The sequence below is a fragment of the Dysidea avara genome, chromosome 3, assembly GCF_963678975.1.
Source record: "Dysidea avara chromosome 3, odDysAvar1.4, whole genome shotgun sequence".
NCBI classification, from domain to species: domain Eukaryota; kingdom Metazoa; phylum Porifera; class Demospongiae; order Dictyoceratida; family Dysideidae; genus Dysidea; species Dysidea avara.
Genome location: NC_089274.1, coordinates 42,636,821 through 42,661,628, shown reverse-complemented (window position 1 = coordinate 42,661,628; position 24,808 = coordinate 42,636,821). Strand labels below are relative to the sequence as shown.

The following is a 24,808-nucleotide window of genomic DNA, read 5'->3' as shown; positions in this document are numbered from 1 at the left end:
AAAAACTCAATCACCTTGTAGAAAGATCGGCTAGAAGAAGTTACCTTGTAGAGAGTTCAGCTACAAAGAAACCACCATGTAGAGAGTTCAGCTGCAAACAAATCACCTGTAGAGAGTTCAGCTAGAAACAAGTCACCCTGTAGAGAGTTCAGCTAGAAGAAGTCACATTGTAGAGAGTTCAGCTACAATGAAACTCCCATGTAGAGAGTTCAGCTGCAAACAAATCACCCTGTAGAGAACTCAGCTACAAACAAATATGCAGTGAAAAAGATCAGCTAGAAGAAGTTACCTTGTAGAGAGTTCAGCTACAACGAAACCACCATGTAGAGAGTTCAGCTACAAACAAATCACCTGTAGAGAGTTCAGCTAGAAACAAGTCACCCTGTAGAGAGATCAGCTAGAAACAAGTCACCTTGTAGAGAGTTCAGCTAGAAGAAGTCACATTGTAGAGAGTTCAGCTACAAAGAAACCACCATTTAGAGAGTTCAGCTGCAAACAAATCACCCAGTAGAAAGTTCAGCTATGAACAGATCACCCTGTTGAGAGTTCAGTTAGAAACAAGGAATCCTGTAGAGAGATCACCTAGAAGTATCGCCTTGTAGAGTTCAGCTACAAACAAATCACCTGTAGAGAGTTCAGCTACAAACAAATCACCCTGTAGAGAGATCAGCTAGAAGAAGTTACCTTGTAGGGATTTCAGCTACAAACAAATCACCCTGTAGAGAGTTCAGCTACAAAGAAACTATTCTGTAAAGAGCTCAGCTGCAAACAAATCACTTGTACAGAATTCAGCTACAAACAAATCGCCCTGTAGAGAGATCAGCTAGAAGAAATTACCTTGTAGATAGTTCAGCTACAAACAAATCACCCTGTAGAAAGATCAGTTAGAAGAAGTTACCTTGGAGAAAGTTCAGCTACAAAGAAACCATTTTGTAAAGAGCTCAGCTGCAAACAAATCACCTGTACAGAATTCAACTACGAACAAATCACCCTGTAGAGATCAGCTATAAGAAGTTACCTTGTAGATAGTTCAGCTACAAACAAATCTCCCTGTAGAGAGATCAGCTAGAAGAAATTACCTTGTAGAGAGTTCAGCTACAAAGAAACCACCATGTAGAGAGTTCAGCTGCAAAGAAATCACCCTGTAGAAAATTCTGCCAGAAACAAATTGCCCTGTAGAAAGATCAGTTAGAAGAAGTTACCTTTTAGAGAGTTCAGCTACAAAGAAACTATTCTGTAAAGAGCTCAGCTGCAAACAAATCACCTATACAAAATTCAGCTACAAACACATCACCCTGTAGAGAGATCAGCTAGAAGAAATTACCTTGTAGAGAGTTCAGCTACAAAGAAACCACCATGTAGAGAGTTCAGCTGCAAAGAAATCACCCTGTAGAAAATTCTGCTAGAAACAAATTGCCCTGTAGAAAGATCAGTTAGAAGAAGTTACCTTTTAGAGAGTTCAGCTACAAAGAAACCATTCTGTAAAGAGCTCAGCTGCAAACAAATCACCTATACAAAATTCAGCTACAAACACATCACCCTGTAGAGAGATCAGCTAGAAGAAGTTACCTTGTAGATCGTTCAGCTACAAAAAATTCACCCTGTAGAGAGAGCAATTAGAAGAAGTCACCTTGTAGAGTGTTCAGTTACAAAGAAACCACCATGGAGATTTCTGTAATCAATATATGTGACTGGATTTGCGAAAAGGGGTCTTCCACACACATCCAATTCCGTAAATGTTGGAGACCATAACTCAGTGTTCAAGTAACATATTAACCTGAACATTTCACCATGTATTCAGCTATAGTGGTGCTCACCACTGCCCAAATATCAAGGCAATAGCTCTTTCCAATCTGAAGTTATCAATTGTCAAAGTTGGCAAATTGGACCCCTTTTCGCAAATCCGGTCACATATGTATTATACAGTATATATAATTTGTACATTTACTGATAAAATATTTAAAGTACATCTACTTCATCTTTTCTTCTTCCTGTAGTAAAGAAAAAAACATAGTTTAAAAAAGTCCCAAAGCTGGCCATAGGCCGGCTTTGGGGTATACAAATACAAAAAGAAATGAAATCTAATCCAAAACAGCCAAGCTGTAAAAAAAGTGTGTGGCCCTCAGAAAGGCTATGGTGAAAAAAGATGTGAAATCCAAGGTGGCGGCCAAGAAATGGCTGTGATGGTAGGTTAGTGGTAAAAATTTTAATAACGACAATTCAGGTGAATTTTTGTGAAGCGGCACAAAAATTCACCTGAATTGTCATTATTAAAATTTTTACCACTAACCTACCATCACAGCCATTTCTTGGCCGCCACCTTGGATTTCACATCTTTTTTCGCCATAGCCTTTCTGAGGGCCGCACACTTTTTTTACAGCTTGGCTGTTTTGGATTAGATATAATTTATGCACAAAAGTGTCTTCTCAACTGTTTGGCTATTGTGTTTTCTTATGTAAAATTCTCTAGACTTAGCTGCTAGGCTGTTCCTCATTATCATTATCGTGCGGCCCAAGAAGCCGGCGCGTAACACCCGTGAGTATATTGACAGGAAGAAAGAAAACGCAATTTTCGCACCTCCGTAGCTCTGTGCATCCTTGATGAAACAAGACGATTTTTGCTGTGGACATTCCCTCCAACTGCAGCACTGCACATTCCAAATTTGAGCGAAATCGCTTCGCGCGTTCCCGAGATATGCGACTTCATAAATTGGCTCAGTTTCTTCGTTTTTTTCTTCTTATTTTTCTTTTTCTTGTCGCACACTTACAAAAACTGCTATAAAACGCGTACGCCATATCCGATTGCCTTGAAATTTGGCACACAGAAGGGGGATATAAAGGTGCATCTCGGTACCAACTTTGGCTGGAATACGATAAACAGGCAAAGAGTTATGAGCGATTATTCACGAAAAATAACACCAATATGTTGTCACGCCTACAGGGTAAACCGCGTATGGGAAGAAGCTGAAAATCGGTGGGTGAATAGGTTAACTATTGAACCTCAAACCTTTTGTGGTTTGAAAGAAATCGAGCTAAAAAACAGGAAGATACAACGAAAAAACCAACAGTGTGTAACAATTACGCAGTCGAGATTAGCTAATAAAAAAACGACTACTTGCCACGCCTACCAGATAAACCGCTTGGGGTAATGCTTTGAAAATCGTTGTACAGATGGAGTAATCATCTTAGAAAGGCTCATCAATGGTGTAGAAGAATCAGACTTAAAGCCACGGAGTTATAACACGAAATCCAAATTGGTGCAGCAAGTGCGAGATCGAGATACTCTAATAGAGCAGTCATCCTAATAGAGCAGTCACCCTGAAGAGAATTCAAGAGATCAGCTAGAAACAAGAAACCTGTATAGAGATCAGCTACACACAAGTCACCCTGTAGAGAGATCAGCTAGAAGAAATTACCTTGTAGGGAGTTCATGCAACTATGGAAAGGGATAGTTCAGCTAGAAAAAATCACCTTGTAGAATTCAGCTACAAAGAAACCACCATGTAGAGAGTTCAGCTACAAACAAATCGCCCTGTGGAGAGATCAATAGAAGAAGTTACCTTGCAGAGAGTTCAGCTACAAAGAAACCATCATGTAGAGAGTTCAGCTACAAACAAATCTCGCTGTAGAGAGATTAGCTAGAAGAAGTTACCTTGTAGAGAGTTCAGCTACAAAGAAACCATCATGTAGAGAGTTCAGCTACAAACAAATCTCCCTGTAGAGAGATCAGCTAGAAGAAGTTACCTTGTAGAGAGTTCAGCTTCAAACAAATCACCCTGTAGAAAGATCAGCTAGAAGAGGTCACCTTGTAGAGAGTTCAGTTACAAAGAAACCACCATGTAGAGAGCTCAACTACAAATTAGTGACTTTGTAGAGACATCAGCTAGAAGAAGTTACCTTGTAGAGAGTTCAGCTACAAAGAAACCATTCTTTAAAGAGCTCAGCTTCAAACAAATCACCTGTACAGAATTCAGCTACAAATAAATCACCCTGTAGAAAGATGAGCTAGAAAAAGTTACCTTGTAGAGAGTTCAGTTGCAAAGAAACCACCATGTAGAGAATTCAGCTACAAACTAGTAACCCTGTAAAGACATCAGCTAGAAGAAGTTACCTTGAGAGAGTTCAGCTACAAAGAAACCATTCTTTAAAGAGCTCAGCTGCAAACAAATCACCTGTACAGAATTCAGCTACAAATAAATCACCCTGTAGAAAGATGAGCTAGAAAAAGTTACCTTGTATAGAGTTCAGTTACAAAGAAACCACCATATAGAGAATTCAGCTACAAACTAGTGACCCTGTAAAGACATCAGCTAGAAGAAGTTACCTTGAGAGAGTTCAGCTACAAAGAAACCATTATTTAAAGAGCTCAGCTGCAAACAAATCACCTATACAGAATTCAACTACAAAAAAATCACCATGTAGAGAGATCAGCTAGAAGAAGTTTACTTGTAGAGAGTTCAGCTACAAAGAAATCATCATTTAGAGAGTTCAGCTTAAAACAAATCACCTGTAGAGAGTTCAGCTACAAACAAATCTCCCTGTAGAGAGATCAGCTAGAAGAAGTTACCTTGTAGAGAGTTCAGCTACAAACAAATCACCCTGTAGAAAGATCAGCTAGAAGAAGTCACCTTGTAGAAAGTTCAGTTACAAAGAAACCACCATGTAGAGAGTTCAGCTACAAACTAGTCACCTTGTAGAGACATCAGCTAGAAGAAGTTACCTTGTAGAGAGTTCAGCTACAAAGAAACCATTCTGTAAACAGCTCAGCTGCAAACAAATCACCTGTACAGAATTCAGCTACAAACAAATCACCCTGTAGAGAGGTCAGCTAGAAGAAATTACCTTGTACATAGTTCAGCTACAAAGAAACCACCAAGTAGAGAGTTCAGCTGCAAAGAAATCACCCTGAATAAAATTTCTGCCACAAACAAATTGCCCTGTAGAAAGATCAGTTAGAAGAAGTTACCTTGTAGAGAGTTCAGCTACAAAGAAACCATTCTGTAAACAGCTCAGCTGCAAACAAATCACCTGTACAGAATTCAGCTACAAACAAATCACTCTGTAGAGAGATCAGCTAGAAGAAATTACTTTGTAGAGAGTTCAGCTACAAAGAAACCACCATGTAGAGAGTTCAGCTGCATAGAAATCACCCTGTATAAAATTCTGCCACAAGCAAATTGCCCTGTAGAAAGATCAGTTAGAAGAAGTTACCTTGTAGATAGTTCAGCTACAAACAGATCTCCCTGTAGAGAGATCAGCTAGAAGAAATTACCTTGTAGAGAGTTCAGCTACAAAGAAACCACCATGTAGAAACTTCAGCTGCAAAGAAATCACCCTGTAGAAAATTCTGCCAGAAACAAATTGCCCTGTAGAAAGATCAGTTATAAGAAGTTACCTTTTAGAGAGTTCAGCTACAAAGAAACCATTCTGTAAAGAGCTCAGCTGCAAACAAATCACCTATACAGAATTCAGCTACGAACAAATCATCCTGTCGAGAGATCAGCTAGAAGACGTTACCTTGTAGATAGTTCAGCTACAAACAAATCTCCCTGTAGAGAGATCAGCTAGAAGAAATTACCTTGTAGAGAGTTCAGCTACAAAGAAACCATCATTTAGAAAGTTCAGCTTCAAACAAATCACCTGTAGAGAGTTCAGCTACAAGCAAATCTCCCTGTAGAGAGATCAGCTAGAAGAAGTTACCTTGTAGATAGTTCAGCTACAAACAAATCTCCCTGTAGAGAGATCAGCTAGAAGACATTACCTTGTAGAGAATTCAGCTACAAAGAAACCATCATTTAGAAAGTTCAGCTTCAAACAAACCTCCCTGTAGAGAGATCAGATAGAAGAAGTTACCTTGTAGAGAGTGAAGCTACAAACAAATCATCCTATTGAAAGATCAGATAGAAGAAGTCACCTTGTAGAAAGTTCAGTTACAAAGAAACCACTATGTAGAGAGTTCAGCTACAAACTAGCCACCTTGTAGAGACATCAGCTAGAAAAGTTACCTTGTAGAGAGTTCAGCTACAAACAAATCTCCCTGTAGAGAGATCAGCTAGAAGAAATTACCTTTTAGAGAGTTCAGCTACAAAGAAACCATTCTGTAAAGAGCTCAGCTGCAAACAAATCACCTGTACAGAATTCAGCTTCAAACAAATCACCCTGTACAGAGATCAGCTAGAAGATATTACCTTGTAGATAGTTCAGCTACAAACAAATCACCCTGTAGAAAGATCAGTTTGAAGAAGTTACCTTTTAGAGAGTTCAGCTACAAAGAAACCATTCTGTAAAGAGCTCAGCTGCAAACAAATCACCTGTACAGAATTCAGCTACAAACAAATCACCTGTAGAGAGTTCAGCTACAAACAAATCTCCCTGTAGAGAGGTCAGCTAGAAGAAGTTACCTTGTAGAGAGTGAAGCTACAAACAAATCACCCTATTGAAAGATCAGCTAGAAGAAGTCACCTTGTAGAAAGTTCAGTTACAAAGAAACCACCATGTAGAGAGTTCAGCTACAAACTAGCCACCTTGTAGAGACATCAGCTAGAAAAGTTACCTTGTAGAGAGTTCAGCTACAAAGAAACCATTCTGTAAAGAGCTCAGCTGCAAACAAATCACCTGTACAGAATTCAGCTACAAACAAATCACCCTGTAGAGAGATCAGCTAGAAGAAATTACCTTGTAGATAGTTCAGCTACAAACAAATCACCCTGTAGAAAGATCAATTAGAAGAAGTTACTTTGTAGAGAGTTCAGCTACAAAGAAACCATTTTGTAAAGAGCTCAGCTGCAAACAAATCACCTGTGCAGAATTCAGCTATGAACAAATCACCCTGTAGAGAGATCAGCTAGAAGAAGTTACCTTGTAGAGAGTTCAGCTACAAACAAATCTCCCTGTAAAGAGATCAGCTACCTTGTAGAGAGTTCAGCTACAAAGAAACCATCATGTAGAGAGTTCAGCTGCAAAGAAATCACCACTGCCCAAATTTCAAGGCAATAGCTCTTTCCAATCTGAAGTTATCAATTGTCAAAGTTGGCAAATTGGATGTGTGGAAGGCCCCTTTTCGCAAATCCGGTCACATATGTATTATATATATAATTGTACATCTACTGATAAAATATTTAAAGTACGTACATCTACTTCATGTTTTCTTCTTCCTGTAGTAAAGAAAAAAAACATAGGTTTAAAAAGTCCCAAAGCTGGCCATAGGCTGGCTTTGGGGTATACAAATACAAAAAGAAATGAAATCTAATCCAAAACAGCCAAGCTGTAAAAAAAGTGTGCGGCCCTCAGAAAGGCTATGGTGAAAAAAGATGTGAAATCCAAGGTGGCGGCCAAGAAATGGCTGTGATGGTAGGTTAATGGTAAAAATTTTAATAACGACAATTCAGGTGAATTTTTGTGCCGCTTCACAAAATTTACCTGAATTGTCATTATTAAAATTTTTACCATTAACCTACCATCACAGCCATTTCTTGGCCGCCACCTTGGATTTCACATCTTTTTTCGCCATAGCCTTTCTGAGGGCCGCACACTTTTTTTACAGCTTGGCTGTTTTGGATTAGATTATATATACAAGAAGGTCTGTGAGGCCTACAACATTATTTTCAGTTGTTAAACAGCTGTTAAGCCCAATTGGAAGGTTGTTCACAAAATTTGTAAAGAGTCACTGCACACGTATTTCAAACTGACATAAAGAACTACCTCAGAACAAAGCTTGTATGTGTGTGAAAGTTTAGTATAAGCTTCTTTTAGCCACAAAACTCAATGGCAATTGTCATTATGAACCACCACCATGTTTCATGATACACATAGCAATGTATATAATATGTTTTTGTGTTTCTTGCTACAGACTTGGAGAGAATATGAAGATTACTATAAAAACAATTCTATGCTACTTGCTAGGACTTCTGATAACCTGCGGGATATACGAGATAGTGCTTTTATGTTTGATGCAGCTTGGACTGCAGCACTGGCTATTAACAGAACTGCATCAAGACTATCCAGTAGTGGTATAGCTTTGGAAAATTTTACTTATGATGGTCAGCATTCTAGAAACATCTCTAGGACATTATATGAGGAAGCCCTAAAGGTTTCATTTTTTGGATTAACTGTTAGTGAAGCTATAAGTATATATAGTTACTGTTAGTTAATGTGTTAGTGATTGTCATGCATAATAATCTGTTACACAAAAATTGTTTTTCAATTGGTTGATTGTTATTGGATAGAAGAGGCAATAATTTTGATGAATAAAAATGCTTTGATAATCAGGACAGTAGTAGGCTTTTATAATGGACGGGTTCATTGTTTTCATAATTGCATGCCATTTAGAATTCTGAATTCATTGATTGTGTATATATTGTCTAGCTGCCATTCCAAAAGCTTGTTATAAGTCTCGCTATGCAATTAAAAATATATATGCTGCTAAGTTTTCTCTTCATGCATGCATGTTATTTTGTTGGCCCAAATATTTCCCTGTATTCATTGTGTTCTTATAGCCAATAGTCTGGCACTACAATTGACAACTAGTGATTACATTCAATTACCTTGATAGTATCATACTTCCTGCCTTTCAATGATTACTAAATATTTTACCTGGCTTATTGCCTAAATGGCCATTAGCGAAACAAGCTCACCTTACCCTGATAGTTGTGGAAATTTATGGCTGATGGAGCCTATTAATAGTAATTACCTTTAATAGCCACAGCCACTAAAATGCTGCTGACCATCCTATGCAGGTTTATCTGTGTAACAGCCACCTCTATATAAAGTCCAAAATTTTCTTGCCCAAAGGTGCCATTTACACACAGATTCTACTGTATATCTGACTGGTATGCAAACATTGTAAAAAGATTCAATATGGGTAATCTATTTTACAGGGAGATGTTTCTTATGATGAAAATGGCGATAGACCAGCCAGTCCTACACTGCTTCAGTACAGACGTAAGTCAAGCCAAATTTAAATACTATGGTTGTATGGATTAACAATTGCAGGTAATGAAACTACAAGTGATTTGAGTAAAGTACTATATGCAAGAGTAATAAATGACGGCTTTGAATTTGAGGAAGGAGAAAGCATCATTACAGTGTTTCCAGGTTATTGTTATTGTATATTAGTGCCAAGAGTTAATCATTAGTAGGGGTTATGGTTTGCATTTCCTCACAAAGAAATATATCTATTGACTAGAACCAGCCTCACAGTACCCTCATGGCATCTTGTCAGTATTGTAATCAACCCCTAAAGTGCCTTCAGTGTGACCTGAAACATTTCCAATAGCTAGGTTGTTACAAAATTTAAAAAAAAAATATGTGGGATTTTCTACTGACAGACTAATTTACATACTTCCTAATGCCTTCAGACAAGCATAACTCAATATTGGCTATGGCTGTGGGTTTGACTGTTAGATGTCACTTCAGCCTCATACCAGGGGCGGATCTAGGATTTCAGAAGGGGGGGGGGGGGGGGGTGCTAACATAATGGTTGGTTGGCTAAGAAAAGTAACAGCTGGTTAATACAACTAGCTATAGTGTGCGAAGCACACTCAGCATGTGGAGCACTATCTAGGGGGGCCTGGGGGCATGCCCCCACAGAAAATTTTGCAAATTTAGCCTATTCAGTATTAAAATTTGGCTATATTTTTGACTGAAAATGATGCCACTTTGTTTAAGTGATTCACAATCCCAAGCATTGTGAGTCACCTAAGTGTAATAATGATGAAATGACACCATTATTCCAGAACAGCTGTAGCTGTCATATAAGGGCACAGCCAATAACTAAAAATATATTCTTTACATAAAGAACAGGAAGGAGAAGGATGCAGCTATACATGATCAATACTTGCCATTAATTTTGTGTTTGAAATACCTTAATTTAGCAGTACATTAAACTTAGCAATTTTAGAGTTTGGTTTTTGCAAATTGATTACATCAATTCATGAATTAATAAAATATGGTAAATTCATCAACATACAAGATTGCTAAATTTAGTGTATTGCTTGGCTTAAGATATAGCTAGTGCACTTTACAGTCTCATAACTCAAACTATATACAACGTCCAAACAGTAACAATGAAGAGAGGGCTTGAGAGGGCAAGTATACACTCACCATGCAGTGTGTAGAGTACGCATACGTAGAATTTTCCAGCTAGGGGGGCCTGGGGTGATGCTTCCTCTGGAAATTTTTGGAATATAGCTATCACAAGATTGAATCTGGAAGCTATTTTTAGCCAAATACTCTATTGTACTGAAAGACTGTGAGGGTACAAGATGGATGAGTTCAGTTGTATGCACTTTTAGAAAAACAGAACTACACCTTTAAATGCTATTGGATTATAAGGCAATACATAATAGTGGATTGTCAAGGACATACACAGGATTGGATCTTAAGGTCACTGTAGAGATTTAAATTGCACACAAACTTAACTTCAACTTTTTAGTATATATAGCCACAAACTGTTCTCTTACTATTTCAATCTGACTTTTTCAGCTATATATGGCCCCATCACCATAATTATTAATTTTTACAACCAGAGTCGAAAGTCACTTACATATACAACTAGTTTTCAGCCACAACTAACCCCTTATAATGTGACAGCGTAAATGCTGTGGTATCATTTGAGCTTGTAAAGTTGAGCTTCAAGGGGTTTGGGAGTGCAAACCCTGTATGACATTAAATTATATTAGCTTCAATTGATGCTAGATTCAGATAAATGCAGCATGGAACTTTGGTAGTAATAAAGCAAAAACAAACAGTTCTCAGATATCACAGCCTTGTTAACTGTATATACATGCTAAGAAATTAACTGTTTTACTTAAGCATGTTAATTCAAGCATCCATAGCAACAACTGAAAATACCATTAAACTATTTGACAGAAGTTGTTCTCAGAAAGTGATTAGTATATGGCAGGATGTTTGGAGCATTGGTAAGATAGCAATGCACAGGTCAGGAAAACACGCTGGCAACTTCTTGAAGAAAAAAAAACATTATGATGGATGTTCTATTAGAGTAGTTGACTGTTCTATTAGAGTATTTCGATTTTTAGCAGCTTTTAGATTAACACACCAAAAGTATAATTTTAACCCCCCTTTAGTAATTCTAAGCAAAGATTAGTCATTTTCCCTTCTCTTTCCATCTTTTCATTGCCCATGCATATGTATAAGATGCAATTGCATCTATACTGCAACTTCTAGAAGCTTCCTAGCTTGCACATGGTAAAATTTTGGAGGGGGGGGTGCTTCAGCACCCCAAGCACCCCCCCTAAATCCGCCCTTGCATACAGTAGGTGCTTTTTGGCATACCACAGTATGTACAATGCGTGCATCATAGATGTAACGTTGTCTTCCTTTGTGACCCATTTCTTTTGCTAACAGCCCAAGGTATCACCTGTACACCTGACTATCACATCAATTGTATGTATATTCTGCATATGTGACCAGATTTTCCAAAACCGATCCAAATCGCACATCAAGCAAAATCAAACTAACACCACTAGTGGGTAGCTATATACTATCATACTATTAGTTTTGACCCTCAGAACTACTCGAACTACTCGAGGCTGATTTTAATAAGCGTCTTTTCTGGATGGTGTGAAGAGCTCGAATGGTGGTTTCCGACCTTGTGAAGGGCCTGGATTGGCAAGAATCAGTGGTTTATTGGTGCAATGGACAGCCTGATAATGTTGGCCAGACGTTTTTTCTGTTGATTTTGCTATCTCTTGCCCATCCCCGCCACCCCCCCATCCTCCATACCTTTGTGAGTACTCATGATACTACTTCGCTCGTCCAACTGCTCAGATTTTCTATCTTATTTGGTGGGAAACTCTACAAGAAGCTACGAGTACTGGAAGTGGTCTGAAAGGTAATAGATTGATGCATCTTTTGTGTAAATTTCATACGTGTGCTTGCTATCCTTGTAAGGTTATACTGACTTAATTTTGTAAAAAAAGAGTGCGGCCCTCAAAAAAGCTATGGTGAAAAAAAGATGTGAAATCCAAGGTGGCGGCCAAGAAATGGCTGTGATGGTAGGTTAATGGTAAAAAATTTTATAATGACAATTCAGGTGAATTTTGTGCCAAGACCAAGCGGCACCAAAATTCACCTGAATTGTTGTTATTAAAATTTTTACAATTAACTTACCATCACAACCATTTCTTGGCCGCCACCTTGGATTTCACATCTTTTTTCACCATAGCCTTTCTGAGGGCTGGACTCTTTTTACAGTTTGGCTGTTTTGGATTAGATTTTATTAAATATAACAAAACACATCTTTTTTCACCATAGCCTTTCTGGTGGCCGGATATAGAATTTCACCAAAAGTTGAATTTTAGCCTCACTACCTCAGTGACTGCAGCCACAAGGCTAGGGGCCAAACAAAGCAGCGCATGACCACCATTTTATGCTACAATAACAAACTCACCAGTGGAATGTGCCTTTTGGGGTTCTGACGAGTGTAGGCCCTCTGCCCCTTGTCTTTTCTTTTATCTTCAATCAGACAGCTTGTCTTCTTCTTCATCCAACGAAACCATATCGAAGCATTAATTTTCCGTATCAACACTTTCTTTCAGCAACATACTATAGATGCCACAGAATTATTTCAGAGTTGGATTTCAGAAGCGCTTTAGTCCCAGCGCTACTATAAGAGATATACTGTGTAACGGGAATGATTCGCAGAAGAGGTGCGAATTTCGCGATTTTAGATGCATTTGTGAATATTTTCTTGCAAAATTTTTCCTACAATTAAAAAACTTTTTTAAAATGGATCAGTCAATGCAGCATTCATATAACTAGTGCATAAGCAGGTAGCCACTTGCCTTGCTAATCGCTAAACTGCTATATGTGCGTGACGGTAAGACCATTCGAAAGAGATGCAAATTTCAGTGACAGTGAACAAAATCTGTCATGCAAGAGAAATGGTGCAAATATAATTGCAGCCCAGCAATTCACTGTGCCAGAATGGCGTGCCTTAGCCTCAATTTTAGTGCCGCACCCAAGGGGCTAGGTGTGCCTATTGTCCCGTATTGTTCATGCTCATTATCGTCATAGATAGTATATACAATCTATGTTATTGTGAATGCCTACTTCTCCAGCAAAGCAGCGATCATGCATGGCTACTAGCACGTAGTACGCAACATGTCAAAGTCCAGCCATATAGTCGAGCGTTCCCTACATGTTGTTTACTTTGTAATTAAAAGTTAACATCATTGACCGTAACGGGAGGTCAAGGGGGGATAATGGGTCACGTGCACCATGCAACATTATTATTTATAGCTATGCATGTGCGCACTCAACTCAAGGCACAGACGAAAGTATTGAAGTCACAGATTCTATCCAGCTCTATCAGTTGAATAGCAGCCCATCATATTGAAAACACCCACCCACCCACCCACCCACCCATATGGACATACATGCATACACCCGGTAACCCAGAACTAACAAGGCGCAGTGAAGCTGCTTGACCAGAATGATGCTCGCTACTTAATAGCTATAGTGATGAGATCATGTCATTAATGCAGAAGCTGTGCACTAACTTGGTCAGGCACTTCACTCAGCCATGTTCTGGGCTGCCCAATATTTTCCCAAATTAGCCAATCATGCACCTGAGCTTGGGTAAGCTTGGCTAATACAATAAGATGTTAACCATGATTAATCCATTGTAGGCACGTGCCCAATTATTAAATTACTTTATGCAATAAATCGTGAACATTTTCTCACAAATGAGGAAATAGTAGATCATTCGTGAATGTTTTCTTCTGCGAATGATTCCCATTGTACGGTACTAACTAGATATCTGCAAGTTCACAATTGGGATCCCATTTGTGACCACGCCCATCAAGTAAACATCTAGGTAGACTAATAGTGATAGAGTACAAAGACCACACCTCTTAGCAATCTAGCTGTTTATTTAGCAGAAAACAAGATGACCTCACCCCTTATTGGTCTAGCTAGCTGCACACCTCTTGACTGACTCAAGATACTCTAATACAACGGTCATGTATGATAATCTAATAGAACAATCACAAGTTACATTGTAGCTAGCTGTGCTACAACAAAAACTAAACAAACTAGTATTATAAAAAATTGTTAATTTAAAAATGAAGTAGAGATCTATGCAATAAATAGTAGTGAAACAAGATGAATGACGGTATTACAGCATAGCTCAGTGGGAAAGTCCCTACTTTGGCACGGCAGCTATACCAATAATTATTATTCTCAATACCAAAAAAGGGACTTTTCCACTAAGCTATGCTGTAATTCATCTTTTGTTTCACTACTTTTTATTGCATAGATCCCTACTTCATTTTAATTTTAAAAAAACACTAGTAGGGATAATAAACTTCCACTAGTATATCTGTAGGTTAAGGTGAACTGCTTGCTTTACTGCTTTTTTGCAATATTCGTTCTGTATACTTAAACATATCTTCTCATTATAGTGTCATAAAATAAATTATAATGCAACTTTTGCATATTTTTAAGCCAGAAGCCCATATCATGAACATTTGAGTATTACTTACGAACTTAAGAGATATCATAACTTGAAATGGCTAGCCAAATTATTGGTGGGGGGGGGTGCTATAGCCCCCACAGCCCCTCCGCTTCCTACGTCTATGCTGAGGAACTGTGTGTGACCTGGCACAACTATCCTTTCACTCTAAAGGATTATATATTACCTAAATGGTCACTGTAGGTGTTTTAAAACTGGGTTTTTGTATGGCAAGAGGTATATGTGTCACTACAACATCGGAACTGAAAGTGCATAGCATAGGACAAGTTCTGAACCTTTGCTTGCCATGTAGTAACTATAATTGCACATTGTGTTGGCCTTAAATTATGCCCAAGTATTTCTCTTGGTTGACAGTAAGATAAACACCATGTAGGAACTGAATGTACACCACCTGTAATGTAGGTTTGCCTTAGCTCACATGTACATACCATTTGTCTGCCTGACCATAAAAGTGTGGCTTATATTATGATGGCAAATTTTAATATTTTTATTGCTATGAAGTTATTCTGTTATTGTATCTGTATCGGCATGCCTGAGGTTTACTTGATTTTCCTGTACAGATTGTATTTTGCATGTCTTGGTTGTCTTTTCAACAAAACTAGAGTGGTGGCCTGTATATACTGTTTACGCAGTATCACTTAGTCCTTGTGTACGCATCTTATGCTGTAAAGTATTTATCTTTTGATTTCTAATGTTGTGTAGATGGTGCTGTAGTAGATGAAGAACAAGTTCACATTAGTCTAGCATGGTTTATAGTTTATACCATATTGTCTTTTCTTGGAATATGCTTTGCCATGGTGTGTTTAATATTCAACCTGTGGTTCAGAAATCAAAAGTATGTTACTAATATGTACTTTAGGCACACGTTGTACATTGACCTCACACATTTAGGGTAGTGAAGCTTACCAGTCCATATGTCAATGTGATGATTATTGCTGGAGCAGTTATATTTTACATAACAGTGATTTTGTTTGGAGTGGATGAAAATGTGGCATCATCTTCAACAGTAGATCATCTGTGTCAGACAAGAGTATGGTTGGTAGCAATTGGATTTAGTTTATTGTTTGGGTCAATTTTTGCCAAGACATGGAGGATATATTATATATTCTACTTAGCAAGACCAAATTCTAAATTTGTAAGTATATAATAAGACCCATAGTTACACATGAAAGTAGACTACTTTATAGGCAGTCAAAGACATGCACCTGTTTGGAGTTGTTGCAGTACTTGTTCTAATAGACACTATAATAATGATACCATCAACAGTGATCTCAAGTGCTGTGTTGAGAAGGGAAGAAGAAGAAATTGAAGGAGACAATGTTTGTATAATATAGCTATGCATTGGAAAGAATATGTTGGTATATATTGTTTTCTTTTAGGATAATGATTTGCCTCAAGTAATTGGAGTCTGTTCATCTGATGGTTCTGCAGTATGGTTACCTTTACTGTTTGGTTATAAAGGATTTTTCTTGTTGGCTGGACTGATTCTTGCTATTGGTACACGTAAAGTGAAGTATTCCGCATTGAATGAGTCCCAATTTATTGCTATGTCAGTTTATGGAGCAGTAGTAGTATCAATAGCTCTTACTCCAATTGGATTTCTGCTGGAAAACTTTCCAACTTTACAATATGCAATACTGGGAATGATGATACTGTTAAGTATAACTTTAATATTGGCATTGGTATTTGTGTCTAAGGTAACCACCGAATGTATGCATAGTAGTGTTATGGTGTACAACATTTTACAGATGTACAAAGTCTATGATGATCCAAAAGGAAAGAACAGCCTATGCAACTCTAGTAGTATTGGAAACAAGCAACACAAAACAAGTGTTGCTTATTCAGATGATGATTATAAAAGAAAAATTGAAAGTTTAAATTCAGAAATCAAAGTACTTAATGGAGAATTAGTAATGGTATGTGCGATACACTGTTACCAAATTTATAGCAGTTGGTGAACGGTGGACCCAAGAAACCAGGACTAGGAGACCCAACCTTTTATATACTTGATTGATTGATTGATTGATTGATTTATTGATTTATTGATTGATTGATTGATTGATTGATTGATTGATCATACAGTATGTAGTACTGTATATTAAGGATCACAGTGTTTTGGGCTTTCTTGTCCTTCAAAATCACCCAAAAAACAGCCTCACTTTTCCTTCAAAACAGTTTGGCAGTATTGGATAAGCACAATCAAGCCCAAAAATGCTTTCAGAGTGACCCCAAATCTTTCCAACAAGTTTCTTATTTAATTAACCCTCTCACTGCCACAACCGCTATATGGCGGTTTCAATTACAAATGCCCGTAGAATCACATTCTAAATGCTCTGTAACTTCAGTCGAGCGTTTTAGTAGCCCCTGCGCTTATCCTGTAGTGGGAATGCCCTTAAGTGAATGGGAACAGGGATAACCGGTCTCTCGCACACTATTGCGCAGTTAGATGATGCAATTGTGTACTTTCGGAATGTCGATAACAAGCATGATAGACGATTCTTCGACGTGGTAATGGCACTGCTAATAATGAGAAACAGTAAAGAGAGGGATTATAGCTATAGGTTGGAGTGGCGTACTGCTACTTTTGTATGCCTCGAAACAGTGACCTCGTGCTTGTATGCGCATGCGCACTTGCTCAAATGCTAGAAAACCTGACTTAGAGATAATCGCTTCAACTGTAAACAGGTTAGTGATGTTTATTGTATTATTATAAACAGTGCTAGCCAGTAAAGTAGTGAAATTTTACATTTGGTTTCACTTAGATTGCTTTTCGTACTTTAAAGTTATATAATGGATTTGTGGTTGCTCTTGTGTAAACAATAACTTCATAATCGAATTCCTTGTTCTATAGCGAGTAATTTGATATATGTGACCGGATTTGCGAAAAGGTACCTTTTCCACACATTTGACATACCAGCAAACTAAATGATGTAACATTTAACTCCTCATACCGATTAACTTGCTTTTAGTATCAAAATGTAGCCAAATACTGTAGGCATAAATGTGGCATATAATTGCTTGAAAATTTCAAGCAATTATATGCCATGATCCAAAATTATGAAGCTTTAAAGTCCAAAAAATGGGTCAAATTTTGTGTGTGAAAAAGGTACCTTTTCGCAAATCCAGTCACATATAGTTTTATAGGATTATATGGTATGGTGTGTAAGTTATAGCAGTTTAGAAACAATAGATTGGAGCCTCTACAAATTTGGTGGTGAGGGGGTTAACTGAATTTTCTACCAACTAACTAACTAGCTAACTAATTAACTGATGCCTTCTAACTTGACAAGGCTACAGCCTTGATTTTTTTACTGTTTAATGTCACTCCATCCTGAGACGTGCCTTATCACCAACTGCAGTAATACAATACACGCATCATGGACTTGTACCTTTGTCTTCCAGTTCTTTTCACTGACAACGCAAGTTGTTAATTTGCGGTAGCGCAGTATGGTTTCCCTGTGGCTATGGTAGTAGCTTTATTCCGTAATCCAACTTAATTTTCCTTCTACTTGTTATTAAGACTCCAACAATTGGCTAAAGCCATTCTTCCTTACAAGAGTTAGAAAGGAAGTTAACTTACAAAACCAACACATTCACACTACACTTAATCTCACAAATACAAAAGCATTACAATGCAAAGCAAAACAAAAATTACAGTATTTATCTAACAAACACATAATCATTACAAAACTGGCCATTAACAATGTGGTCATTAAAGGGAGAAGGTAGGTGGTTCACCGCTGTGATGCCTGGTAGGAGAAAATACCTTGTGAGAATCTTTATTGGAATGGCAAAGTGCTGCTTGACTCATGTAAAGTATATATACTTCTGGTGATAATATTGCCAAACTTTATTGATACCTCAGTCACAGTGTCTAGTTGTGTATGGCCAGACCATTTTTTCTGTCACAGCATCTCACACAATGCCCATATCAATTAGAAATTAAAAGTGCCTCTGTAAAGGGGTTTGGACTGGCAGTTGACTGGTCCACAGCTGGCCACTCATGCTGCATGACAAGCACACCATCACCTACAGCTACTAAGTTCATAAACTTTGTGCAAACAACAAATTCAGGAAAGTAGCTTCAGTGAAGCAAACACTGTACGTTACACAAGAGCTTGACAAACTGACTATGTGCTTTGTGTGGTGTGCAGAGGCAAATAGAATACCTTTCTCCCTCCCATGTGGCTGGAGATGTGGAGAATGAGTGGCCTATGCAAACTCTTCAGAGTTGGCTCTATAATTTTTACTTGATATATAAAAGAAACACTATGTCAGAGAAATATGGACTGGTCATGCAAGACTAGAGGTATCTAGTACATGTATAGTATAAACATTATGTATTTAATATTTAAAATTCTAGATCCCTGTGAGTTCATGGTCCTCAGGCCCACTGTTTATATCAACATATGTTTATGCCAAGAGTAAATAGTTGAAAAGAACATTGTTTATAAAGGCATACACCTATTTTGATGTCATGTACGTATGTTCCTGGAGTTATCATATCCTAATGATGTAAAACAAAGTAATTTAATGATGGCAGGAAAATCTGAGCAAGGGATTAAATATAACTAGTATTTTAAAAGTTTAAAAATGAAGTAGGGATCTATGCAATAAAAAGTAGTTAAACAAGAGATGATTGATGGTATTACAGCATAGCTCAGTGGGAAAGTCCCTACTTTGGAATTGAGCAAAATAATTGTTATAGCTAATGTGCCAAAGTAGGGATTTTCCCACTGAGCTATGCTGTAATACCATCATTCATCTCTTGTTTCACTACTGTTTATTTTTTAATTTACATTTAAAAAAATACTAGTTTGTTTAGTTTTTTTTTGTAGCACAGCTAGCTACAATGTAACTTGTGACTGTTCTAATAGAATATCATACATGACTGTTGTATTAGAGTATATCTTGAGTCAGCCAAGAGGTGTGCAACTAGCTAGACCAATAAGGGGTGAGGTCATCTTGTTTACTGTTAAGTAAACAGCTAGATTGTTAAGAGACATGGTCTCCATATTCTATTGTTATTAGTCCACCCAGATCTTTAATTGATGGGCATGGTCACGAACCTATTGCGAACTTACGAACTTGCAGATATCTAGCTAGTATATCTCTTATAGTAGCACCGGGACTGAAGCACTTTTGAAATCCAGCTCTGAAGTAATTCTTTGGTGTCTATATTTGTTGTTGAAAGAAAGTGTTGATATGGAAAATTAATGCCTCAATATGGTTTCGTTGGATGAAGAAGAAGACAAGCAGCCTGATTGAAGATAAAAGAAAACACAAGGTGTAGAGGGCCAACACTTGTCAGAACCCCAAAAGGCACATCCCACTGTTAAGTTTGTTATTGTGGAATAAAATGGAGGCTGTGTGCTGCTTCATTTGGCCTCTAGCCTTGTGACTGTAGTCGGTGAGGCAAGTAGTGAGGCAGTGAGACTAAAATTCAAGTTTTTGCATTTGCATCCAGTCACCTGTAAGTGTTATATTTAATGTTTTATACATTATATGGACTAGTACTATTCCGTAAAGGTGATTTTTGTCGCATAAAATTTCTCTAGGGTGATTTTTAAAAAGACAGAATTTTGGGCTGCATGCGCAATTTGCTGGGCAATCCCTACTTAAATGGTACTACCATACCATTTGATATTACAAAGTGGAGATTGTGACTGCAAACACAAAAGCTTGCAACAAAAGATAAAACCAATTCATGATTAGATAGCATGTGAACTACTTGCATAGTTCTTTAACTTTGCCAATAAATGGGTCATAACTTGCTGAAGGCATGTCACAAGCTTCTGTTGGTGCCATCTTCTCAGCTGTCTTTGGGCTATCCCATGATGATGGTGCCATTTTCATTGACCAATTCGTTTTAACTTTAACATGCTGCACAGTAAACTGAAATCATGGAAAAAATACTGATTATCAGCTACTGTTATTTGTTATCTATCTCAGTGGCAGATCTAGAAACATTCAGTGGGGGTCTCAGGTTTGGGCAGATGGATTTGCTTGTGAGCACAAGTGGAAGTCTCTGTACAGTGTGCAAAACACTTGCATGCTCTATCTAGGTCTAGGGGCACACCCCACAGGGAAGTTTTTGTCTTTTGAGTTTAAACTTGAACCATGAATCAACACCTATGCTGTATTGGAAAAGAAATATGACACAATCCAGCCAAAATGATATAATTCAGCCAAAATTGCTAAACGCATCATGGTTTCAGTACAGGTTATCATGAGAATTATCTGTAATTTGATTTCCAAAGTGACTGGATAGATTTCAGCGGCACATCTTGACCTGTTCTTCATCTATGACACTGTATATGGGTTCAACATAGCTGAAAATGATGCAGAATCATGGCTACTTTGCTTTTCAGTCATTGATAATTGTTCGATCATAATTTCTGTAGTGACTAGCTATAGATTGATTGCAGAGGCACCTTTTGTACTGTATAGTGGATGAAACATAGCTGAAAACTAGGTGGAATGGCCACTTCACTTTTCAGTAAGGACATGTGTTTCAGTTGCTCAATTAATTTTTATAATGTGTCTGGCACCATTCTTTCCTTTGATGTAGTAAATACACTGGTTACCAATCACCATGTTCTGAAAAAAGTTAACAAACAAGAGTGTATGGAAAATATTTTACTTTTAGGGATGATAAAAAGCAATGAAACAAGGAAGGTCACTTAAACCTGCAGCTATACTAATGGATGAGATTTAATGCCTGCTTAAGTTATATACAGCCTGGCAATAGTATATCTGTACCAAAACAGGCAAGCTGTGAAAAAAGGGTGCGACCCTCCAAAAACACCGGGGTGAAAGTTGTGAAATCAAAGAAAGGCTGCAATGATATTAGTTAATGCCAATCATTTTTAATGATCAACCATCATCATTGATTAACATGAGCACCATTGCAGCCATTTCTTGGCCGCCACCTTTGATTTTTCACCCTGGCCTAAGGGATGCACTCTATTTCACAGCTTAGCTGTGTTGGCATAGATATAACTTTTTTTTGGAATTGCAAGTCCCAAAGCCTGCCTATGGCCAGCTTTAATTTGAGGCTTCCTTTCAACTTCCCTTCACTACAGGAATTCTCAAAGATAAAAAAGACTACTATTTTTGTGAATCTATGTGTTTATATAAATTTAAAACTGAGTAGAATGATTATCATTTTTTTAACGGTATCAAATACAGTGCGCACAACAAATATATGATGGCTACATACTAAAATACATTTATAACAGTCAAGTGTTAGTATCATGTTGCTGCACGAGTTGGCAAAGGGCAGACCATCCCTCAGTTCCCTCAAAGTCAATGGGATGGTGGCCCAAATAGTAGGAAAGACAGCAAGCAGTTCAGGAAATCCCTGATGGTATCCTCGGATATTAAAAAAATAAACATTCAACGCAGCCATCACAAAACACAGCAAAACGCACTGTAAATGTCCTCTGAAAAGAAACAGGCTCATCCGGACGTTCTAGCGAAATAGAATAGCCAAAGTCGACATCATGTAGCAATTTGTTATGTAGCTGAACCATTTAATGTGTAGCTACAGGGTGACTTTTACATGGCTTCTACAGGGTGATTTGCTTGTAAGTGAAATTTCTATTTGTCTACATGGTGACTTGTCTAGCTGGTATTTGTACAGGGTGACTTTCTGCAGTGTTTTATTGTGAATTCTTCTATTAAAACCACTGAAAGGTTACTATTTTTTTACGATGATTAATCTACCTGTGCACTGAATTTCAGCTCATTCCTATAAGCAGTTTGCCTACTAGGTGTGGCAACTAAACATTTCTGATCATGTCATTGTTACACACTGTTGGTTTTTGCATTCTATCTTTGTGGTCCTAATACGGTATAGTCACAGGCAGTCATTCATAAATTTGAACCACTATCGATACTTTTTGAAAAGCCCCCCTGAAAAGTTTAAAGTGAACGTGAAACCCTTCATATTTATTGATACAGTGTAGTTTGAGGCAGCTGAAGCAATGGAACACTACAAGTTGCGTAGCGACAACACAGGTTAGCCACCCAATACATCGCTCATGCTCCAGCTGTCACTACCGGAATGTTTTTCTGCTGCCAAATACAGCAAAAGCTGTAGGCTCTATGGATATTTCTGGGGCATAGTGATAAATTTATTAGGTCCTGTGGAGGGGTTTTGACATTTTTCTTCTCAGCGGCAGAGATACAAGCCTTCAAAGAGCATGTTTCACTCGAAGAACTACAGAAAGTGCAATAAAATGACTTCACAAATAGTAACTTTAAAATCGCTTCCACATGATCTATATAGATATTTTAGTTGTTTGGTTACTTGTATTGAAATTATGATCTGTTAGTCTGGGTTTTGGCTGTGCGTTTTTGTAAAACATTGCTCTACCGTGGACCACACACCCAAGAACAGTTGTTATTGTGCAATAAAAACAAATAGTTGTATTGCTACTACAACACAATTGTTGTAATTATTTATCCCTGCTTCAGGTTTTGTAAGTTGGTTTGCCCACACATTTTATTATACTGTAACCTTAATAGGGTCCGCAATCTGAAAATCAACTTTTACAAATTGATCCCGCTACCATTGCAGGATGTTGATTGTAGTAGGGTTGCTTTCTTTGAAAATCAGACAAAGAAATATGAACTTTTAATTTCAAACTGTCCTACCACCCAGGACAAGGGCAAGAGAAGTCAACTCTTCTTCATAGTGTTGTGATACAGTTGGATGCATAATCTGTCTATGCTGTTAGTCTGGAAAAGATCTGAGACTTCTCACCATTTGGGAAATGAGTTATGTCAAAATTTTCTGCAGCATTAAAGAATTTTATTGCACTTTCTGTCCATTTTCAGTGCTTTTGCAGCCACAACAATCATTATTATTAACTACAACTATAGCAAAAGATATCCTGGATGTTTAGTACCAGTGGTTATCAATTATTATTTCATCCATAACCATAACTTCCACTCATTATTCTAAGCTCTGTACCACAGGAAGCAGTTAAATTGTCTGAATTTGACTTCACATAAGTGACCTTTCTGTGCAAGCAGCAATCGTACCTCCGGTTTGGTGGATATATACTACAATGAACATGTGCCATAGTAGGGGGATCAATTTTGTAAAAGTTGATTTTTTTTTTCTTTATTAATGCTTTACAGCACAAGTACTGAAGGCCTGTAGGTCACCTGGTCCTACAGCCTGCTCAAAGACTTTAGCTACATTAGGTGTGTTTGAAAAGTTGAAGAAAGGAGATGACTGGATTTTGTAGATAGCGAACCCTATCCTAATCTTGATTTCTTTCAAACCACTACCAAAAGGCACTCCTACTATGGTCACAAACCAGATTTCTCGAGGTGGTTTACCCTGTAGGCATCACAAAAGTTAATCTTATATTATCATTATGTGAATAATTGGTCACGAACTCTGTGAATGTTGATCAGATTCCCACCAGAGATAATTAATGCTTTAAGTGTGCCAAATTTCAGCTTGGGTGGAGTATGCATTATGTTTGCATTTTATTGCATGCAAGAAGAAGTAAAGCTAAGAAAAATGCAAACTTTTGACTGCCTGTATCTTGGAAATGGCTGTGGCGATTTCCATTAAATTTTTTGGTATGTAGACTCCCCTTCCTGGAGGAAAATTCTACAGTAAAATTGGTTCCAATTGATCAATGGATCACGGAGCTACATGTATGTGTGAGAATTGCATTTTCTTTCTTCCTGTCAAATACATCCACAGTGTGGCGCACCATCTTCTTGGGCTGCACGACACAATACCATTTATTTTGATGCCCATGACTGAAGTAGGGATTTAATGTTCACTAGTATAGCTGCAGGTGTAAGTGACCTCATTTGTTTCATTCCTTTTTATTGCTATCGACCATACTCAAATGTAAAGTATCTAATTTTTCCGAGTCACTGCATGTTGAAAGAAAATGAAATCATCATAGTCTGTAGAAGATTCTATATATTATTCTAATGGTTACTATACTTTTATTAAGTTTTAATGCTTGCTACATGGGTCAAATATAGTGCTGGTCAACAATTGCTTACACTACCAACATAAAATTATGTGACTGGATTTTGGAAAAACGTTTCAAATAGCACATTATAAGTTTTGAGATAAACAGTTTTAAAGAATTCAAGTCAGCATAACTTGCCAAGGATAGCAAGTACGTGCATGAAATTTATACAAGAGATGCATCAATATATTACCTTTCAGACCACTTCTATATAGTACTTGTAGCTGCTTGTAGAGTGTCCCGCCAAATAAGATAGAATATCTGAGTGGTTGGATGAGTGAAGTAGCATCACGAGTGCT

At 37.7% G+C, this 24,808-nt stretch overlaps 1 protein-coding gene across 2 annotated transcripts in view; it reads left to right on the top strand.

The window, feature by feature from the left end:
* The window catches only part of LOC136251067 (gamma-aminobutyric acid type B receptor subunit 2-like), a 70,646-nt gene that overhangs the window by 45,008 nt on the left and 830 nt on the right, over nt 1–24,808 (top strand). For both annotated transcript variants that reach the window (XM_066043450.1, XM_066043449.1), the window contains 8 exons: nt 7,849–8,109; nt 8,876–8,939; nt 8,991–9,092; nt 15,199–15,331; nt 15,388–15,631; nt 15,684–15,815; nt 15,876–16,193; nt 16,245–16,412. In XM_066043450.1, coding sequence (XP_065899522.1) covers nt 7,849–8,109; nt 8,876–8,939; nt 8,991–9,092; nt 15,199–15,331; nt 15,388–15,631; nt 15,684–15,815; nt 15,876–16,193; nt 16,245–16,412 — 1,422 coding nt within the window. The remainder of the gene's footprint in view (nt 1–7,848; nt 8,110–8,875; nt 8,940–8,990; nt 9,093–15,198; nt 15,332–15,387; nt 15,632–15,683; nt 15,816–15,875; nt 16,194–16,244; nt 16,413–24,808) is intronic.